At 49.3% G+C, this 16,619-nt stretch overlaps 1 protein-coding gene across 5 annotated transcripts in view; it reads left to right on the top strand.

Annotated features, from left to right (window-relative positions):
• Nucleotides 1-16,619, top strand: part of CDH13 (cadherin 13) — a 980,849-nt gene that overhangs the window by 836,819 nt on the left and 127,411 nt on the right. For all 5 annotated transcript variants that reach the window (XM_047710889.1, XM_047710891.1, XM_047710890.1 and 2 more), the window contains one exon: nt 15,193-15,333. In XM_047710889.1, coding sequence (XP_047566845.1) covers nt 15,193-15,333 — 141 coding nt within the window. The remainder of the gene's footprint in view (nt 1-15,192; nt 15,334-16,619) is intronic.

Here is a 16,619-nt window from a genome sequence, read left to right as displayed (position 1 = left end):
AGGAGAGCCTTCTAGAATAATCCGTGGCCAGGTTATTCTGGTTGCCTTTTCTCCCTGGTGCGTGACTTTGCTTGGGGAGCAACAGCAGTAGCATGATTGGAATCCATCTTGTGTGATTTTAACCCCCTCAGATGGTTTAGAATTAGTTCCATTTATTTTCAAAGAGTATAACCCAAGGACCGCATGACTGTGGTGTCTTGAATTGCTTTCCTGTCCACCGGTAGAGTGGGTGGGTGTTGGTGCTGACTCATTAGTCTCTCAACGGGCTCCTTTGTTCCGAAAGCCACCTGGAATTATCACCGGCAACAGAGCTCTAAACCAAACTAAGCTTTGCATAAAAATATAGTTGACTTACGGGGGGGGGACACAATAATGATTAAAAGTCACCCAGATGGCAGACGCGATCAGGAGGTCCCGTCTGAATGGGAGCGGGTGCTGTGATCGGGCTCGGGAAGCCGCTCTCCTGAGAGCCGGAGGAGATCCTGATGAAAGCGCCTGAAGTTAACGGGCAGAGGCATGAACATGTGGGGGACTGTTATCCGGCGGAGGTGGGAGAGCTGAAGTCGCTCCCAGTCGCAGACATTTAGAACCTAATTTTAGAAACACCCGCGAACCCTGGGTGGACTCATGTGCTTTTGTCATTGGGAGGCGGTAATTGAATTTTCTGGACGTTTTGACCAGTATGGAACTTCGTGAAGCCGATTACACGGCAGAACGCAATTTTTCGTCTGACCTTAAAAAGCATTACTTTCTGCTGTGTGATTAGAAAACATGCAGAGAATGCCGCCCTTCCAACGGCACTGGAATTGGCGGGGGTGGGGGGGGCAGAGCAAAAAAAAAAAAAAAACCCACCTTGCTCGTCCGTGTAACATAATCAGATTCATTTAGATTCTATGCAGATCATTTAATAACAGATTTTGTAAAACCTTAACATAAGGAGCCACCATAAAACGTATTATCTTTTATTACTCATACAGAGAATGACATTTTGGATGGTAATAAATCGAAACCCAAGAAAAGCTCTTTGCTTTCTGCTTGGCGAACAACAGCAATCCCAGTTTCCCGATATTATTCCCCTTGGGGGGCAACTACAGCCCCCCAAGGGTCACCCGAGACAGCCCTCAGCTGTTTCCTGAGGCTCAGCTGAGCAGCCCTTTCTTGTCCCTCTCCGCCTTTATTTGGAAAGGTCATTGCCACCTAAACCTCACCGCTGAGGACTCAGTTGTCCCTCCTTTCTTGTCTCCCTTTCCATCTTCGACATCCCAGGACTCATGAAGAGCCAGGAGCTGAGCCTGGGGTTGGGGACACCATGGGGTGTCGGCCATGAGGTTGAGGAGAGCCTAACTCATCAGCACATCAGCATCAGAGCATGCAAAGACCTCCCTTGGCACAGATGTCTCTCCAGAGGACAAGGAGGACTCTCCCAGCTCGTTCCTGGAAAGCCAGAGGCTCGTCACCCTCCACTGCCATGCCTGAGCTCTCCCAGCCTGTCCAAACTCGCCAGACCCTGCCTTTGGACCAGTAACCCCTGCAACCCAGAAGAGCACCCTTTAGGCCACGTTTTCTGTAGGGTGATCAGCATACCATCCCTCGATTAATTCATTCATCAAACATTCACAGAGAGTGCCAGGCACCAAACCGCCTGTGTGATTTTTCCCTCAGGGGTTAGAAGTCATTCAGTTCATTTTCCAAGAGTGTAACACAGTCACCACATAAAGGCCAAGTCTGGGCCCTCAAGGTCTCAGTAGCCAGGCACCAGGGATGTAGCAGGAATACGTCAGAGATGGGCTCCTTACCCCCATTGAGGGACTCCAGGGAATGTTCAGAAAAAGTGACCGATGTATTAGAAAACACATACATTGAAGAGAAGATTCTCCAATAAACCAATTTGCTATTTACTACTTTGTAGAGAGGAGGATTTTCATCTTCCTGCTAGACAGAGTTTGTGGGAAAGGTCTGGTTGACTTGACACTTCAAAGGATTAAAATGGAAATATTTTCCAGAGGAAAGACAGTGGTGGGTGCTATGCTGGGAGGGTGGACGGTCTTGGGAGGGAGGCAGCTGGTGATTCTGTGCGGCAAAAGGTTCTGGGAGGCTGGGGAGCATCTCGGGGCTCCGGTCCACAGGGTGAGCAATCCCCAGGGAACGTGCGTGCATTTCCTGTGGCCACAACAAATGACCAAAAACTCCGTGGTTTCAAACACGCATTGATGATCTTACAGTTCTGGAAGTCACGAGTCCAAAAGGCGTTTGCCTGGGGGTAAATCAAGGTGTCAGCAGGCTGGTTCCTTCTGGGATCTCTAGGGAAAAAAGTCTGTGTCCTTGCCTTTTGTACCTTCTGGAGGCTTCTGCAGTCCTGGTCTTGTGGCCCCTTCCTCCAACTGAAAGGCCAACAGTGTAACCTCTTCAAATTTTTCTCCCCCTCCTTCTCTCCCTCCCCCCTGCTTCTGCTGTCTTCTTCTCCGATGCGGACGCCCCCCGCCCCCCACTTATAAGGATGCTTGTGGCTACTTTGGACCACCTAGAGAATCCAGGATGATCCTTTACCGAATCATATCTTCAGAGTCCCTTTTGCCACATAAGGTACATGAGTCCTAGGTCCCAGGGATTAGGACTTGGACATCTTTGGGGACCATTCTTCTGCCTATGACAGAAGGTATAAAAGCTTCTAGGGCCAAAAGCTGGATGGCACTTAGAGCTCCCTTCCGCCATGCACCAGCTTGACAGATGAACCTGACACAGAGCATCTCAGCGTAATTACACAGACATGTAAAGAGGAAATTGCTGAAAGTGTCAGTAAGTCAACCAAGAGAAAAATATTCACCCTAGGGTATAGCTAGGGCTAGTCCAGAAGAAGAGGAAAAAGCAGCTCTGGGAAAAGCAGGAAAACTATACGGCAAGCAACATCGAGGCAAAGTTTCGACAACTTTGGACAAGTGCCTTCCAGGGACGGAAACCGTGCAGGGAAGGACGCCCCTGCAGAGGGTGCGGGGTGCAGGGAGGTGTAGGGCGGGGAGGCCGGAGCTGGTGGGATGGGAAGCCTGAGCTGGTGGTACAGGAGCGTAACGGTGAGCGAGGAGCCCTGGGAGGTCAGCCGTGACAAAGGGGTCCTCCGTGCAGCGGGATCCTGACCACTTACTGTGGCCACTGAAGAGCCATGGAAGGGTTTTGAGGAAGGCCTGTGGGCAGGCAGTGGTCGAGCTGACTCCCTCTGGCTGGCTTCGGGTGGAAGTGTTTGGAAGTGTTTGGAAGGCAGCAGACGGGCCAGTCTGGGAGCTGTTGGAATAGCTCAGGTGACAAAGACAGGCTCAGGAAGTCACGGGATGGCGGCAGTGACAGAGCGAGGGGGCAGGGCTGAAATCAGCAGCACTTGCCCATCGCGCTCTGAGGTGGGGGCACGGGGTCCCTCTGAGGACGACCCCACATTGCCAGCTTGAGCTGGGGCTCCAGACGGAAGGGCCATGTTGCAGGGGACGATGAAGAGCTCTGTGATTGGCTCACAGAAGGGGAGGGAGGACATTCACACGGAGACTTATAGAGGATGCCTGGAAGAGGCTGTTTAGTGTCTTCCCCCCGCCCCCGGGAAATTTTCTTTTATTTATTTGACAGAGAGAAAGCAAGTAGGCAGAGTGGCCAGCAGAGGGAGAGGGGAAGCAGACTCCCTGCTGAGCAGAGAGCCCGATGTGGGGCTCGATCCCAGGACCCTGAGATTATGATCTGAGCCAAAGGCAGACGCTTAACCTACTGAGCCACCCTGGGGTGGATATTTAGTGTCTTGAAGGGAATACAATTTTTCTAGAAAGGGGGGAGGAAAAAAAATTTCAGAGTTGGAGAGAACATTTAGCCAACAATGCTTCCTGTCTCTCATTTAAATTGTATCATAAACAGGTGCGTTTAAGTAAAACATAGAAGAGTACGTGTCGACCTGCCTTTGGCAAATGTTCATTCAGACGGTGCTGACCCAAGTGTGGTCTTCAGACCCGTGGCAACAGCCTCACCTAGAACCTTCCCAGAAACACACAGGCTTGGCCTTTGCCTGGAACCCCTGAGCCCTCAGCACTTGGCGGGAGGCTGAGAATCTGTGCTGTAGGGTGCCCCCTCTCTGGGGATTCTGATAGAAGCAAGTTCACGAAGACAATATAAGACAAGATCAGACACTGGGTCTTAAGCACCTGTCTTAGCAGGCATAATGTTGCCATGACAGTGCAGGGCCGAAAGGCTGGAAGAACAGGCTAATGCGGTCAACAGCGATTGCGGAAATACCTAAGAACCGTAGAGAACCGGGTCTGCACTTCCTTATCTCAAACAGATAAAACCAAGAAATTCTTGGGATTCTCTTACTCTGTCTCCTCACCCATGGGGGTCGCTGTGAGCCTTGAAGGTGGGCCTGGACCAGATGATCTCCAAGGTCCTCGCAGGAACCAACAGGCTGTGTCTAGTGACCTCCCAACCTTGACTCCAACCGTACCAGTGAGCTTGTCTCCTCTGGCCACCTCTGTCCTGCTTCCCAGGCTCTGCTTCCCTCTCGGGATGCTGCCTCCCACCCACACCGACACCCATGCTCCAAAGCTCAGCTCCAGCCCCCAGAAAGCCACCACAGCCCCTCCCAGCTGCTCCTTTCACACCTGGACCTACTGAGGCCACGTTCGGCATGTACCGCCTGGTGCTTCGTGGACCTGCTTGTACATGTTTTATCTGCAGCGAAGCCATGAGTCCTTTGAAGGTGGGGATTATGCCTTACACTGCTTGTCCCATGGTGTCCTGACCAGAATCAGAATCAGCCTCCCGCTGTTACTGGAAGGGGGGGGCGGTGTAATGGCCTTTAGGATGAAGAGCCTCCCATCTCCTCTCATAGAAACTTCCAGATCAAGACCCCATTTCTAATCCTGTAGTAGGACATTCTTTTCTGCAGGAACGTGTCCTTCACACTATTCTTCTTACTCGCCTCCCATTCTGCTAAAATTCCCTGGGGATTATTTCGCACTTGGTCGGGCTCCCTTTCCTTGTCGCTACCATCGAAGATAACATCTAACGCCTAGAAAATAACGTCTCAGCGAATGTTTGGCGAATTAAGGAAACTCCATAAGACCTTCCCAAGCACCCTGTTTTCTGACCCCCTTCCCATAGATTTTAGTCGGCACGCTTAGGATAATACTTACCTCATCACACCTGGAGTACTGGATTTTTGTCTGTTTATCTAGAATATAAATGCCCCAAGGTCAGGGTCTGTGTCGTTCATCACATCTTAGCAGAGTTACCCGAAACTAGTAGACTCTGTATTCAGGTTTCAGTGGAATCAAGCTGAATGTCCAATATTCACCAGCGTGGGCCTGAAGAGGGTGATTTTTCCAAGTACTCATGAATGCCATTGGCCATTTATTTCCTCCGTAACATCGGAAGATGGACGCGGCTCCTGGAAATGTTTTATGTGATTTTGACGTCCCTCAACCTGAAATCTGTCACTTCGGTTATTCCAACCGCATATTTCGAAGAGGCGCTGTTTATTTCCTCCGTCGCTTCCCCACCCTGCTGACTTTGTCAGCAGCCAGTAAATCTGGGGAAATGAGCTCGGCCTTCTCCTTACCCAGCAGACCCCGGCCGGGAATGAAAACGCAGCAGGCGACAGCTGGGAACGTGAATGTTCACATTAGCACTGGGGAGCGAGGCGAAGGGAGGCCTAGAGACACACACACCAGTCGAACGGACTCGCGCTGCTGCTCGGGAAGATGGGAGAATGGCTCTCACCGTCTGCCCTGGGAATCAGGGACATTTTCTGGGGAGATGGATGTGGTGCCTGCTGGATTTATGGACTGCCGATCCCCCGTGTTATGTGGCCAGAGTGGGTAAATCAAACCCCAGACAGACAACGACTCGTTCTGCTTCAGATAATGTTTTCACCGATCTGTCTGCAGTATTTATAGACCAGGAGTCAGGTGCGGCTGACCTGGAGAAGAACGTGGTCCCCGAGCAGGTGTCCTGTCATAAGGAGTCTTGCACGGCTCGGCCTGGGCACAGTTCATGAGTAAATATGGGAAGGAATGACACTGTATCTTTGCTAGAAAGCTCATGTTAAAATTTCTCATTAACAGTACCTTCAACGTTAGACAACAAAAGGCTTTACTGAAAGAGACGGACTTCCTGGACTCCTACAGCCCAGTTGGTGACCTAGAGCCAGTGGTCATGGGCTCACTCAAACTGGTGGTGTCCACAGTGGTCTCTCCTTGTCGGTGGGACGTGTGTTCCAAGACCCCGAGTGGGTGCCTGAAGCCGTAAATGATGCTGAACCCGATAAGAACCGGGTGTTTTCCTCTGCATACATACCTCTGATGAAGCATCACTTCTAAATTAGGCACAGGAAGGGATTAACAAGAATAATGAAGTAATGGGACAATTAAAAAAATACACCATAAGTCATGTGAGTCTGTTCTCTCTCTCGCTCTCTCTTGCCCAAAATATCTTACTGTACTGTCCTCAGCCTCCGTGATGAGAGGGAGTGAGAGGAATGATGGAGGCATCTGATGTGGGCATCAGACTGCCGTTGAACTTCTGGCCACGTCAGAAGGAAGAGCATTTGATTCCCGGGTGTGGCTGACGACGGGTAACAGAAACCACAAAAATCAGAACTGGGGGTTTGGGGGGGATCACTTTCCAACTCTGCACTCCAGGACGGCATGTTGGTAGCTCGGGATCAGCCACAAGAGGAAAGACTGACAAACACTACAAACCCGGAGAACCTGTTGTTAAGCGCTGTAGATACACGACTCTGTGTGACTCGTTATTTTAGAAGAACGTATCTAAGAATCGACTGATTATTGCCAACCTCTGCTGTGCTGAGCACTGAATTAGTAGCTGGGAGAGGACAGCCCAAACAAGACAAGGCCCCCAACCTCAGGGAGCTCCAAGGGTCGGTTCCAAGATGGCCAATAAACAAGTAATCAATAAACAAGAATGTTCCAGACTGCGATAAGTGCTGGGGAGAAAAGAACAGTATTGGTTATTTATTGCTGCATAACCCATTACCCCAAAGCTTAATGACTTTGGACAAGAGGTGTTCAGTATCTCCCAGTTTCTGTGCTCTGGGCATGGCTCAGCTGTGTCGTCCACTCCATGGGCTCTCACAAAACCGCAGTCCACGTGTCTGCTCCGAATTTTCAGGGTCATCAGAAGGTTGGCCTGGAAGGGTCCACTCCCAGGCACATTCAGTGGCAAGATGGCAGCATTCACTGCCTTGGGACTATTCCTGGAGGCCACACTCAGTTTCTTGCTACACCTTCAAAACATGTTCCAAAGGGCACCTGGGCGGCTCAGTCGGTCAAGCGTCTGCCTTTGGCTCAGGTCATGATCTCGGGGTCCTACGATCGAGTCCCGCATTGGGCTCCCTGCTCAGCGTGGAGTCAGCATCTCTGCTTCTCCCTCTCCCCCTGCCCCTCTGCCTGCTTGGGCCCTCTCTCTCTCAAATAAATAAATAATTCTTAAAATAAAAGAAGAAGACTCTCTGAAGATTCTACTGCAGGGTAACAGCAGCCCTCTCTGGAACGCTTACAGACGCCAGCCTCTGTGCTCAGTGTTTGACGTTACCTACTTTTATCCTGCCTTACTCTACAAGTATTATTATTTCCGTCCTCCCATTTTACAGGTGAGAAAACTGAGTCAAGAGCAAGCTAAGTCACTTGGCCAGATGACCCAGCCGCCAAGTGTGGGGCGTGGGGGGGACCTTCCTAGGAGCAATGCCATAAGGTCCATTTGTGTGCGGTCGGCTCCCTGCCTTCTGCCTTTGTGGAGCTTTTCTTAAATTAAAGATTTTTATTTATCTGAGAGAGCGAGCACGAGCAGGGAGAGCGGCAGGCAGAGGGAGAGGGGGAAGCAGGCTCCCCGCTGAGCAGAGACCCCCCCCCAATGCAGGGCTCGAACCCAGGACCCTGGGATCACGACCTTAGTGGAAGGTAGACGCTTAACCGACTGAGCCCCCCAGGCGCCCCTCGCTGTACATTTTGGTGGATCACAGAAGTGATCACAGAAGTGTGAGCTGGCTGCCGTCTTCTCAGAGGAAGAACTCGAGAACGCACAACCACAACAAAGTCCTGTTATCGACGGAGTCCGGCTCCGCACCCAAGCTCAAAAGCCAAAATTTTCACAAGGGCATCAAACACATGATGAGGGGGAGACTTCTGAGTCTGGGAGACCACCAATTAAAGTAAACAACATTGGAAGGAAAAAAGAAATAGGGGTGGAAATGTCGAAACTGAAGAAAAAGCCGGGGGCCCTGGGAAGAAATCCAGTCGGGACAAAGCGCGGAGAGACACGGGGACAGCGTTCGGGACGAGACAAGAGAGCGACAGGGCGCAGCGCGGGTTCACGGCAAAAGCTTTCTCCTTGTAAGGTTTATTCGTCGATTCCCCCCCACAGCCACCATTATACTTGTTATTAGTGATAAATGTTCCGTTAAATGCATTCTCGTATGGTTGTCATCAGGGCCCTGGAAAACACCGAGGGTCTAGTGATTAATTGTGTGCCGTGTTTAATGACATGGCTTGATTCTTGTTTTTTCGAGATGAAATGTTTGGTTTTTTAAATCCGTGTGATCCGTGAACCCGGCCTATGTCTGTGGAGACACACCCGAGGCTTCCTCTCGTGGATACACCAGCTTCCTTCCGTCCCTGGGCTGTCCGTTACCTGGTAGGGAGCAGACACGCTGGAGAAAGTGGCAAACGCGACACAAAGGGCATGGCTACAGGTTCCAAACCAAGAGAGCAGCCTTTCTCTCCGATAGATCTTACAGATCAAAGAGCTTAAAATCAAATCAGAACAGCCAATTTAATTTTCCCAGTTTTGACGCGGTGCATTTCTTGGTCAGAATAAAATCCTATCTCCTTGAGCTAGAGCTCCCCGAGGTATAAGCTGTTCCCTGAGAATAAATGACTGTGGTGGGGAAATGCCACTGATAGGCTCAGACCTCGGAGATAGAATTTGGTCCGGGGAAACCGTAATGTATCATCATTAACGGTAATGAAAGTAAATCGCCCACCTTGTTGGCTGCGTACCGGCTGGGTGGCAGGGTCAAAAGCACAGGCCTTGCCCCTGAAAACTTTGTCACCCACGTGGGGAGACGGTGAATGGGCATCTTAGATACAGCCGGACGGGAAACACAGCCTTCGCGATAGTCAGGGTAGGCCGAGCTCGGTAATCGACTTCCCGGAAACCTGCAGGAGGCTTTGTGTGTTGATCGCGTCGCGGTCCGAGGCAGGGGGACGGAGTGGCTCTGCCCCACGCGGCCGTTTGGAAATCCAGGCTTCTTCCTTTCTGGGAAATGGAGAACACGGAGGATTATATGGGAGACTCAGGGACCCTGCCAGTGTCACTTCTGTCCATATCCCACGAGTTCACCTGACAGTCCTGCTGTGTGCCCGGGAGTCCAAAGAAATAGGATTTGGTGAACAAGTAGCACTGGCTTCATCCCAGGGGACGGAAACCGATTCTGGCTGGCTTCAGTGCCCAAAAGACTCTCCCGAGGAGATCCAGACGTGTGTTCCAAAACTGAGGCAAGGGTCAGAGCCAGGAGGCAGTAAGGTCCCAGATCGTCACCACACAGCTCCAGTCTTTCTGTTTAGAGCAGTGCCTTCAGCCTAAGGCAGCCCAAAAGGCTCTTTCTATTGGAGTTGGCCACACCCATGTCCCCAGTGAGCCCTGAACAAGTTGAGAGAAAGAAACACAAGAATCCAGTAAGGTCCTTGTCCTGAGAGATAGCAGCTTGGTCTCGAGAGGACGGTGGGGCTTCCAATCCTCCATTCAGTTCACCCACTGAGCGACAGAACAGCTGGACAGCTGAAGGCCTCGACCCCCAGGGGCAGGCCGCCTTCCTCATGGGCAGAGAGAAGGACCAGGATGGGAAGGTTCATCTCAAACCATTCAGAAAAGCAAAAGCCTGTCCTGGGCTTAGGGCTAACGTGGTGAGAGGCGAGCAGGTTTGCCTTCTGTCTCCCCCGGGCCTGAGTCCACATTTCATATTCCCAGAATCTGATCGTCCCAGCTCTGGTCAGGGAGTTACGTGTGGTCAGTCAACCGTGCAAGGGAGACAAATGTGACACGGGGCCACCGGGACCTATTTTTCCATCTCAACGGTCCTTCCTAGAGAATGCGGCAGCTGTGGGCTGCTTCGAGTCCTTTTCCAGCAGAGGAGCAAAGGCAAGTGACCGCTATGGGTAGAGAAATGAGCAGGGGTGCGTACACTTGAAGAGAGAGTGACGGTGGGAGCGAGGGATTTACGGAAGAAGGCTTAGCTGGCGTGGGAAGCGGGGCAGGCGTGATTGGAAGAAGCCCTTCCAGTGGTGTAAGAGCGCGGGGGATCCGGGTGACGTTCTCTCCAAGTCTTCCACCTGTCCAAGGAGGCTGCGTTTATTATCGGTTGTTCAGTTTTTGTTACTGCTGTCATTGTGGAAAGCAATGCTGTTGATCACAGCAAAGAAATATCTCCCAAATACTGGGAAGCCAGTGGACTTGTCATCTTAAGAGCCACTTTTAAGGAAGAAAACTTGGAAACAGCTCCATGAGGGACCATCCAGTACCGAGGGCTGCGTGAATGGTGGCGGGTCCAGACCATGCACTCGACAGCCCTGGGACAGCAGTGATAGGGCTGAACAATTTGCACAGCCGTGTGAACGGTATCACTTGTTTGAAGATGTGTGCGTATGGAGTGTGTGTGTGTGTGTGTGTGTGTGTGTGTGTGTGTGCGCACGCGCACGTGCATGTGTAATGTGTGGGAAAAGGAAGGAGACATCAGACCACGCATGGTAACTGCCTCTCGGAGGTGGGGCTGGGGAAAGGGGGAGGTCGTTGCTCACTTTCCGCTCTAGAAACGATCGTATTTTTCTATTTGCCTAAAACAACTGGGTATTTCTCCAAGAATAAAAACATGTGTTCATAGTAGCCTTACATGTGCCAGAAAATTGAGACTTTGCGAACATCCCATCCCAAACCACATAATTTATCTCCTTAATTGTCTAATTGATTTTCAGCGTGGTTAATCAATCTATTTCTGTTGCACTCATAAAGTTTTATTTACTTCAGTAGATGGGAATTGCCAGTTCATTTTTTAAAAGTTCTTTATAAAATTTGCCCAATTACAAGAGAGTTAAGCCGATGCGTCTTTCCTTTGAGCTATCCTAAGAATTCAGACCTGTCTCTGCTTAGCCCAACTCCACTTTGGTGCTATTATTCATGGCTGTAGCCATGCCCAACCCTGAAACTTCCCTCGGCTCCTTGAAGAAATGACCCTGTATTCCCAGCACCCAGCACACTACTTAGATTGAATGCTTAGTAACTTCCAGTTAAATGAATGTAAAACTAATGAAGGAAAAAATTAGAATTAACTTTCTCTGGTCCAAAACCAAAAGTGTTTCTATGCAGGGAAGAAGGAGAAATAACGTATGCACAAGATGATTGGAATGCTGTTGTGAAGAGGCTGTTGTGATACTGTAGGATGGTACAATAGCTCTCACACTTTCTTGCAGATAACCAGGTAATTGATCACAGCATTAGTTGCAGTATTAGTCAAAACTCCCTTGTTGCTACTCATGGAACATTTAATTTAGATGTCTTATGGAAAGGCGAAATTTATTAGCTCCTAGAACTCACAAGATATGAGGGGGAGATTCTGCCTTCGAGGATCACGATTAAATGGCTTGAATAAGGTTGAAAGAGCTCCTTCTCTTCCTCCGGGTGGTTCTATGCCGTCTTCTCTCTCAGGCTGACTTTCTCTGTGTGCTTGCAAATGGTCACTCCCAGCTCCAGATTTGTGTCCGCCCACCTCCAAGTCCAAAGGAAAGAGAACTCCTTCTTCCCAAGAGTACTAAAGGAAGTATGTCCCAGAATGTTGAGTTTCAGTCCTGGGTGGCCTGACTTGGGTTATGTGCTCATCACAAGGTCATGGGAAGGGGAGACACTGATGGTCTGGGCCTGAGTCACGTGACCATCCCTCTGTCACGGACAGAGTCAACCCTTCCTGAACTCCACCTGGGCTGAGAGTGAGGAAGCAGTGAGCTCCCCACCACCCGCCGTCTCCCCCCCAATCCCCGCCCAAGGAATGATAGCCTGGGTCCAAGGGGAAGAAGGAGGGGTCACTGGGGAAGCAGAGCAACATGTATCCACTAGTTGGTGCTTGAAGCTGTCCCGTGGGGTGTGTCCATAGTAACCTGAACTGCGTGTTGGGGCAAGGTGCTGCTGGGAGGAATTCACAGCCTTGTTAGATAGCGATCCCACAACCATGCTCGGCCCCCAGTTTGTGTCACGGGGCAAGATCACCTGTTCTTTAGGGAGAAACCATGCCCAGGATCATATACTAAATGTTCTAGCAGGACTGACAGGGAAATTGGTCAGGTCTTCTAGGTAAGCGGTACTGAGATAGGAATAGAAATGACCGTGAACAATGGCGGTTTCCTCCGTATGGATTATACATGGATTTCTTTCAGTAAATACAACACAGCACTAAATATGTATTTTTGCTTCCCTATGGTTTTCTTAACATTTTCTTTTGTCTAGCTTACTTTATTGGGAGAATATGTTGTGTAATATATATAACATATAAAATATGTGTTAATTAATTATGTTACCGGTAAGGCCTCCTGTCAACAGTAGGCTTAGCTTTTTTGGGAAGTCAAGTTATACATGGATTTTCAATAGCATGGGGTTGGGCACCTCTAGCCCCCACATTGTTCAAGGGTCAACTGTAAAGAGCCTTAAAAATGTTTATACTCTTTTACTTACTGCTTGGAATCCAGCATTCAAAAAATAAAGAGTCAAAGTATATCAAAAGCTTCTTGAATAAAGATGTTCATTGCATTGTGATTTGCAGTTGTCAAAAATGTTTGGAGACTGGAAATAACCAAAAGTCCTCATAAGATGATGAAGTAAATTATAAAGTATGCATAGCATTATATTTTCTGCAAGCCTTAAAGTGATGTCAGGAAATGATATTGGCCAATGACATTACATGGGGAAAGTGGCCGTTGAGTTTGCCCTGATCTCTTCACTATCAGAAAAACTCATATAATTTCTTATTTTTATGATTCAATGCTTCCAAAACCATGTAATGTTTTATTAGAAAAGTAAAAATGTTATACTAGAAATTAGACCTGGCTAGTGGTTTTATGTCCAGAGACACTCTGGGAAGATTTTGAAAATGGGCCCGATTGACTGGTTTCATATGGTCCAGCTGCAGAATTTATGGCAAATAGTAAATCCCACCCAGCTTGTGGACTCGAATTAAGCTGATCATTTTCCAACTTGAGCTTGAGAGTAGATGGAACTGAACCGGGTACGATCAGAGTCACCTAGAACGAGATTTGGTGTTGAACTCTGTTTACACTCAACAGTTAGAGAATTGTGGCTTTCCATCCCAGTGGAGCTCATTTCACAATCCATATGTGTATCCCATCAGTGTATGTACACCTAAAATTTACCCGGTGTTATATGTCAACTATAATGAAGCTGGGGAGTAGGAAACATTGTGAATAATCCTGTCCAAGGCTTGTTCTCAGCAACCCACTCCTTTTCTCAAATCTGAGAGTTTAGAGCCTCCCAAACCATACTACAACAGAACTCCTACTCCTTAAGTTAGTAGTTCAGAAGCTCTTAGTGAAGAAACAACCAATTAAAGGTGCCCTGGGGAGCCAAACACTCTTTAAAAATGCTGGAAAGTTTTGGGGACAGCTACCATTGAGCTGTTAAAATTTACCACGTAAACTCTTGATTTTAGAAGGAAATTCTAGATCCCCGCTGTGTTTTTGTTTTTTGCTCCCCGTGGTATTTCTTAACTGTTGGTTGGTATAAGCAACAGCTTTTGAAGCTGTCATACGAGCAAGACGATTTGCAACTGGTAGGACCTTTTATGTTTGTTATTGAAGGCGATTCAACTTGAACTCTCTGAGTGATTAAGAAAACACTCCAAAATGGTTTAAGCAAATAAGGAAAATTAATGCCGTAATTAGCTAAACAGTCCACGGGCAAGACTGGCTTCGGGCATGGCATGATAAAGTGATCCAGTACAACTGCTGGGAAACGTCTCTTCTGCTCCAGAGTTCAAGTCTCCTTCTGTCAGAAGATGGGCTTCATTCTCAGATGGGGCTTCCCCCCCACCCAAGCCCAGCTGTGGTCCTGAGACAGCTCGTCTAGCCCCCACGCCACATCTTGCAGGCTCATACCATGGGGACACAGACCTTCCTTCTCTCGAATGTCAAACACAGGTCCCGAGCCTGGACGCATCACCGTCCCCCTGGAATGGCAGACACTTACTTGCTTCTTCTCATCAGGGCTCGTCCCAGAAATTGGCAGGGTGGCAGTCAGGGAATGGCAGTCCAAGACAAACCCCATGGGCAAAGGATAGGTGATGGGTAGGTCCCCAAAGGAAAAGTGGGGTGCTGCTTTACCAGAAGAAGAATGAGGGGCTGTTGGCCAAGACAAGCCAATCTGTTCCAGAAGACAGTGTAAAGGCGGGGGTTGTTACGTATGAGTCTTGGGGTCAGAACCCCTCGGGTAGTTGTTTTGAGTGTTTAAACACAGAAGAAAAATAGCCGTGAAAGTATTCATGGATTAAAGTGCATCTTCCAAAATTAACCTAACATGAGAAACAAATGCCTACAAATGACACACAAGAAATGCGGTACAAGCGACTCCAAACCTCAGTTGGAATTTTTTTCACCTGTAAAATGAGAACCATATATATGCCTTAACACACTTATTGGAAAGATTAAGTACAAAATCTAGTACCCCGTGCCTGGTTAGCCGGTTGTTCAGTAAAGGTGGGTTCCCAGAGCTGCCATCTTTGTCCCTGTCTCATCATCACACTTGACCTCCGTTGTAGAGCCATTTCATGAGGTCACTGTGAAATGACATAAATGGGTGTAAACGTCAGACATGCATTTTCTCCCCAAAGCCCGGAAATGCGACAGTCTGGAATGTACCGAGTGCCCCTTTAAACAAGGACAGGAAACAGATTCCGTCCCCACGACTGTATGAATCGTGACAGTCTCATGTTGGAAAGATGCCAGAGGCAGAGTCATGCAGAACAGGTGCAGGCTCTGTGGGTGTGGGATGCCTGCCCCGATGGGGGAGGGGGTGGTGTAGCCCCCGCGACCCCCGAACCCCAGGTGGCAGCCCAAACCTAAATGCCCTCTTGTCTGTCATGTTTTTGCTTTATAGACTCTGGAAAATCCCAAGTATGAATTGATCATCGAGGCTCAAGACATGGCAGGACTGGATGTTGGGTTAACAGGCACAGCCACGGCGACAATCATGATCGATGACAAAAATGACCACTCACCAAAATTCACCAAGAAAGAGGTAAACGTCCACTGCCCGCCACCCACCACCCCAGCTGCTCACGGCCATGGTCGCCGAGCGCTATCAATCCCGTGCACTACAGCCCTTGCCGGATGCCGGTTTGCCAACAAAACCCTTCCCGTGGGAGAGGGGGCGTCGTTTTGCTCTTTCGTACTTTTTCACGTTGGTGTCTTTTGTGTGTACATAAAGCCGGAAAGAGCGCTGTGAGAACAAAAGCACTGAATCTTGTTAAAGTCCATAAGAAAATAACTTTTAATGCCAAAGTGCCATTTTCCTAGTTTTATCGGTGTTATTTAGCACTGAGTTATGTGAGGCCCATTGTGATTTTAGCATAACAATAAGTATTTTTTTCCCAGCGAGTACAGATTGAGAGGCTAGACGGAACAGCAGCGAGAAGGTAAAGCAGATTTTCTGGGCAATAACAAGGTGGCCCAGAAGCTTATAAATTATCACCAAGTTAGCTTGTCTGGAAGAGCTATTATTTATTCTTGGCTCTTGGGCTTTTATGATTATGGATCATGGTTGCTGGGCCCCATTTATTGCAACAGAGCAATGTTTGGGGCCGGGCTAGGTACACAAAATTCCATTCCCTTGCTGAATTTGTGTCCAAACCAGGAAGTTATTTGCACCATGCGTCTGATGGAAATACACCAACGCCGTGTTTTCTCTGGGGTGTCAGGGCCTGGGCCAAAGATCTGATACCCCTCTTACTGACCAAGAGCATAGGATGGGTAAAGATAGCCTTTGGCGTTGGCTGGGACTTTGCTGGTCATCCATCAGCCCCAACGGGGCTCTCCCCTGAGATTCTTTGCCTCATTTGACCATGGGAAATGGGTTTCAGTAATCACTCGTTACCCATAAGGGAGCTTACTTTCAGCTCAGAGAATCTAGATAAGTGCTCCAAGGTCACGGGCAGAGTCAGTGACGGAACTGGGATGGGAACCCAGCCCCCAGGGAGCCATGCAGCTAACGGCAATGTTATGCTTCCTAAAAGGCGCATGTCTGGGATTTGCAGTTGCTCCACATCTCTCTCTCTCTCTCTCTCTCCCCTCTCTCTCTCTCTCTCTCTCGTCCCAGGGCTACTCCAGGTGGCTCAGGAAAGGAGGGCGCTCTGGCTCCCCAGTGCCCTTTCCTCCCCAGCAGCCCTGCGTGCATGACGCATTCAGGGTGGAAATCTCCCCCTCTCCCAGGGGTGGGGGGTCGTGGGCACTCTGGATTCCCACCTCCACGTGGCAGAAACCAAAATAGCTAATAGGGCTTCATTCTCTTGCTTCCCATGGCGTGTT

Source organism: Lutra lutra, chromosome 17, assembly GCF_902655055.1.
Source record: "Lutra lutra chromosome 17, mLutLut1.2, whole genome shotgun sequence".
NCBI lineage: Eukaryota > Metazoa > Chordata > Mammalia > Carnivora > Mustelidae > Lutra > Lutra lutra.
This window is presented reverse-complemented; position numbering and strand designations above follow the sequence as displayed.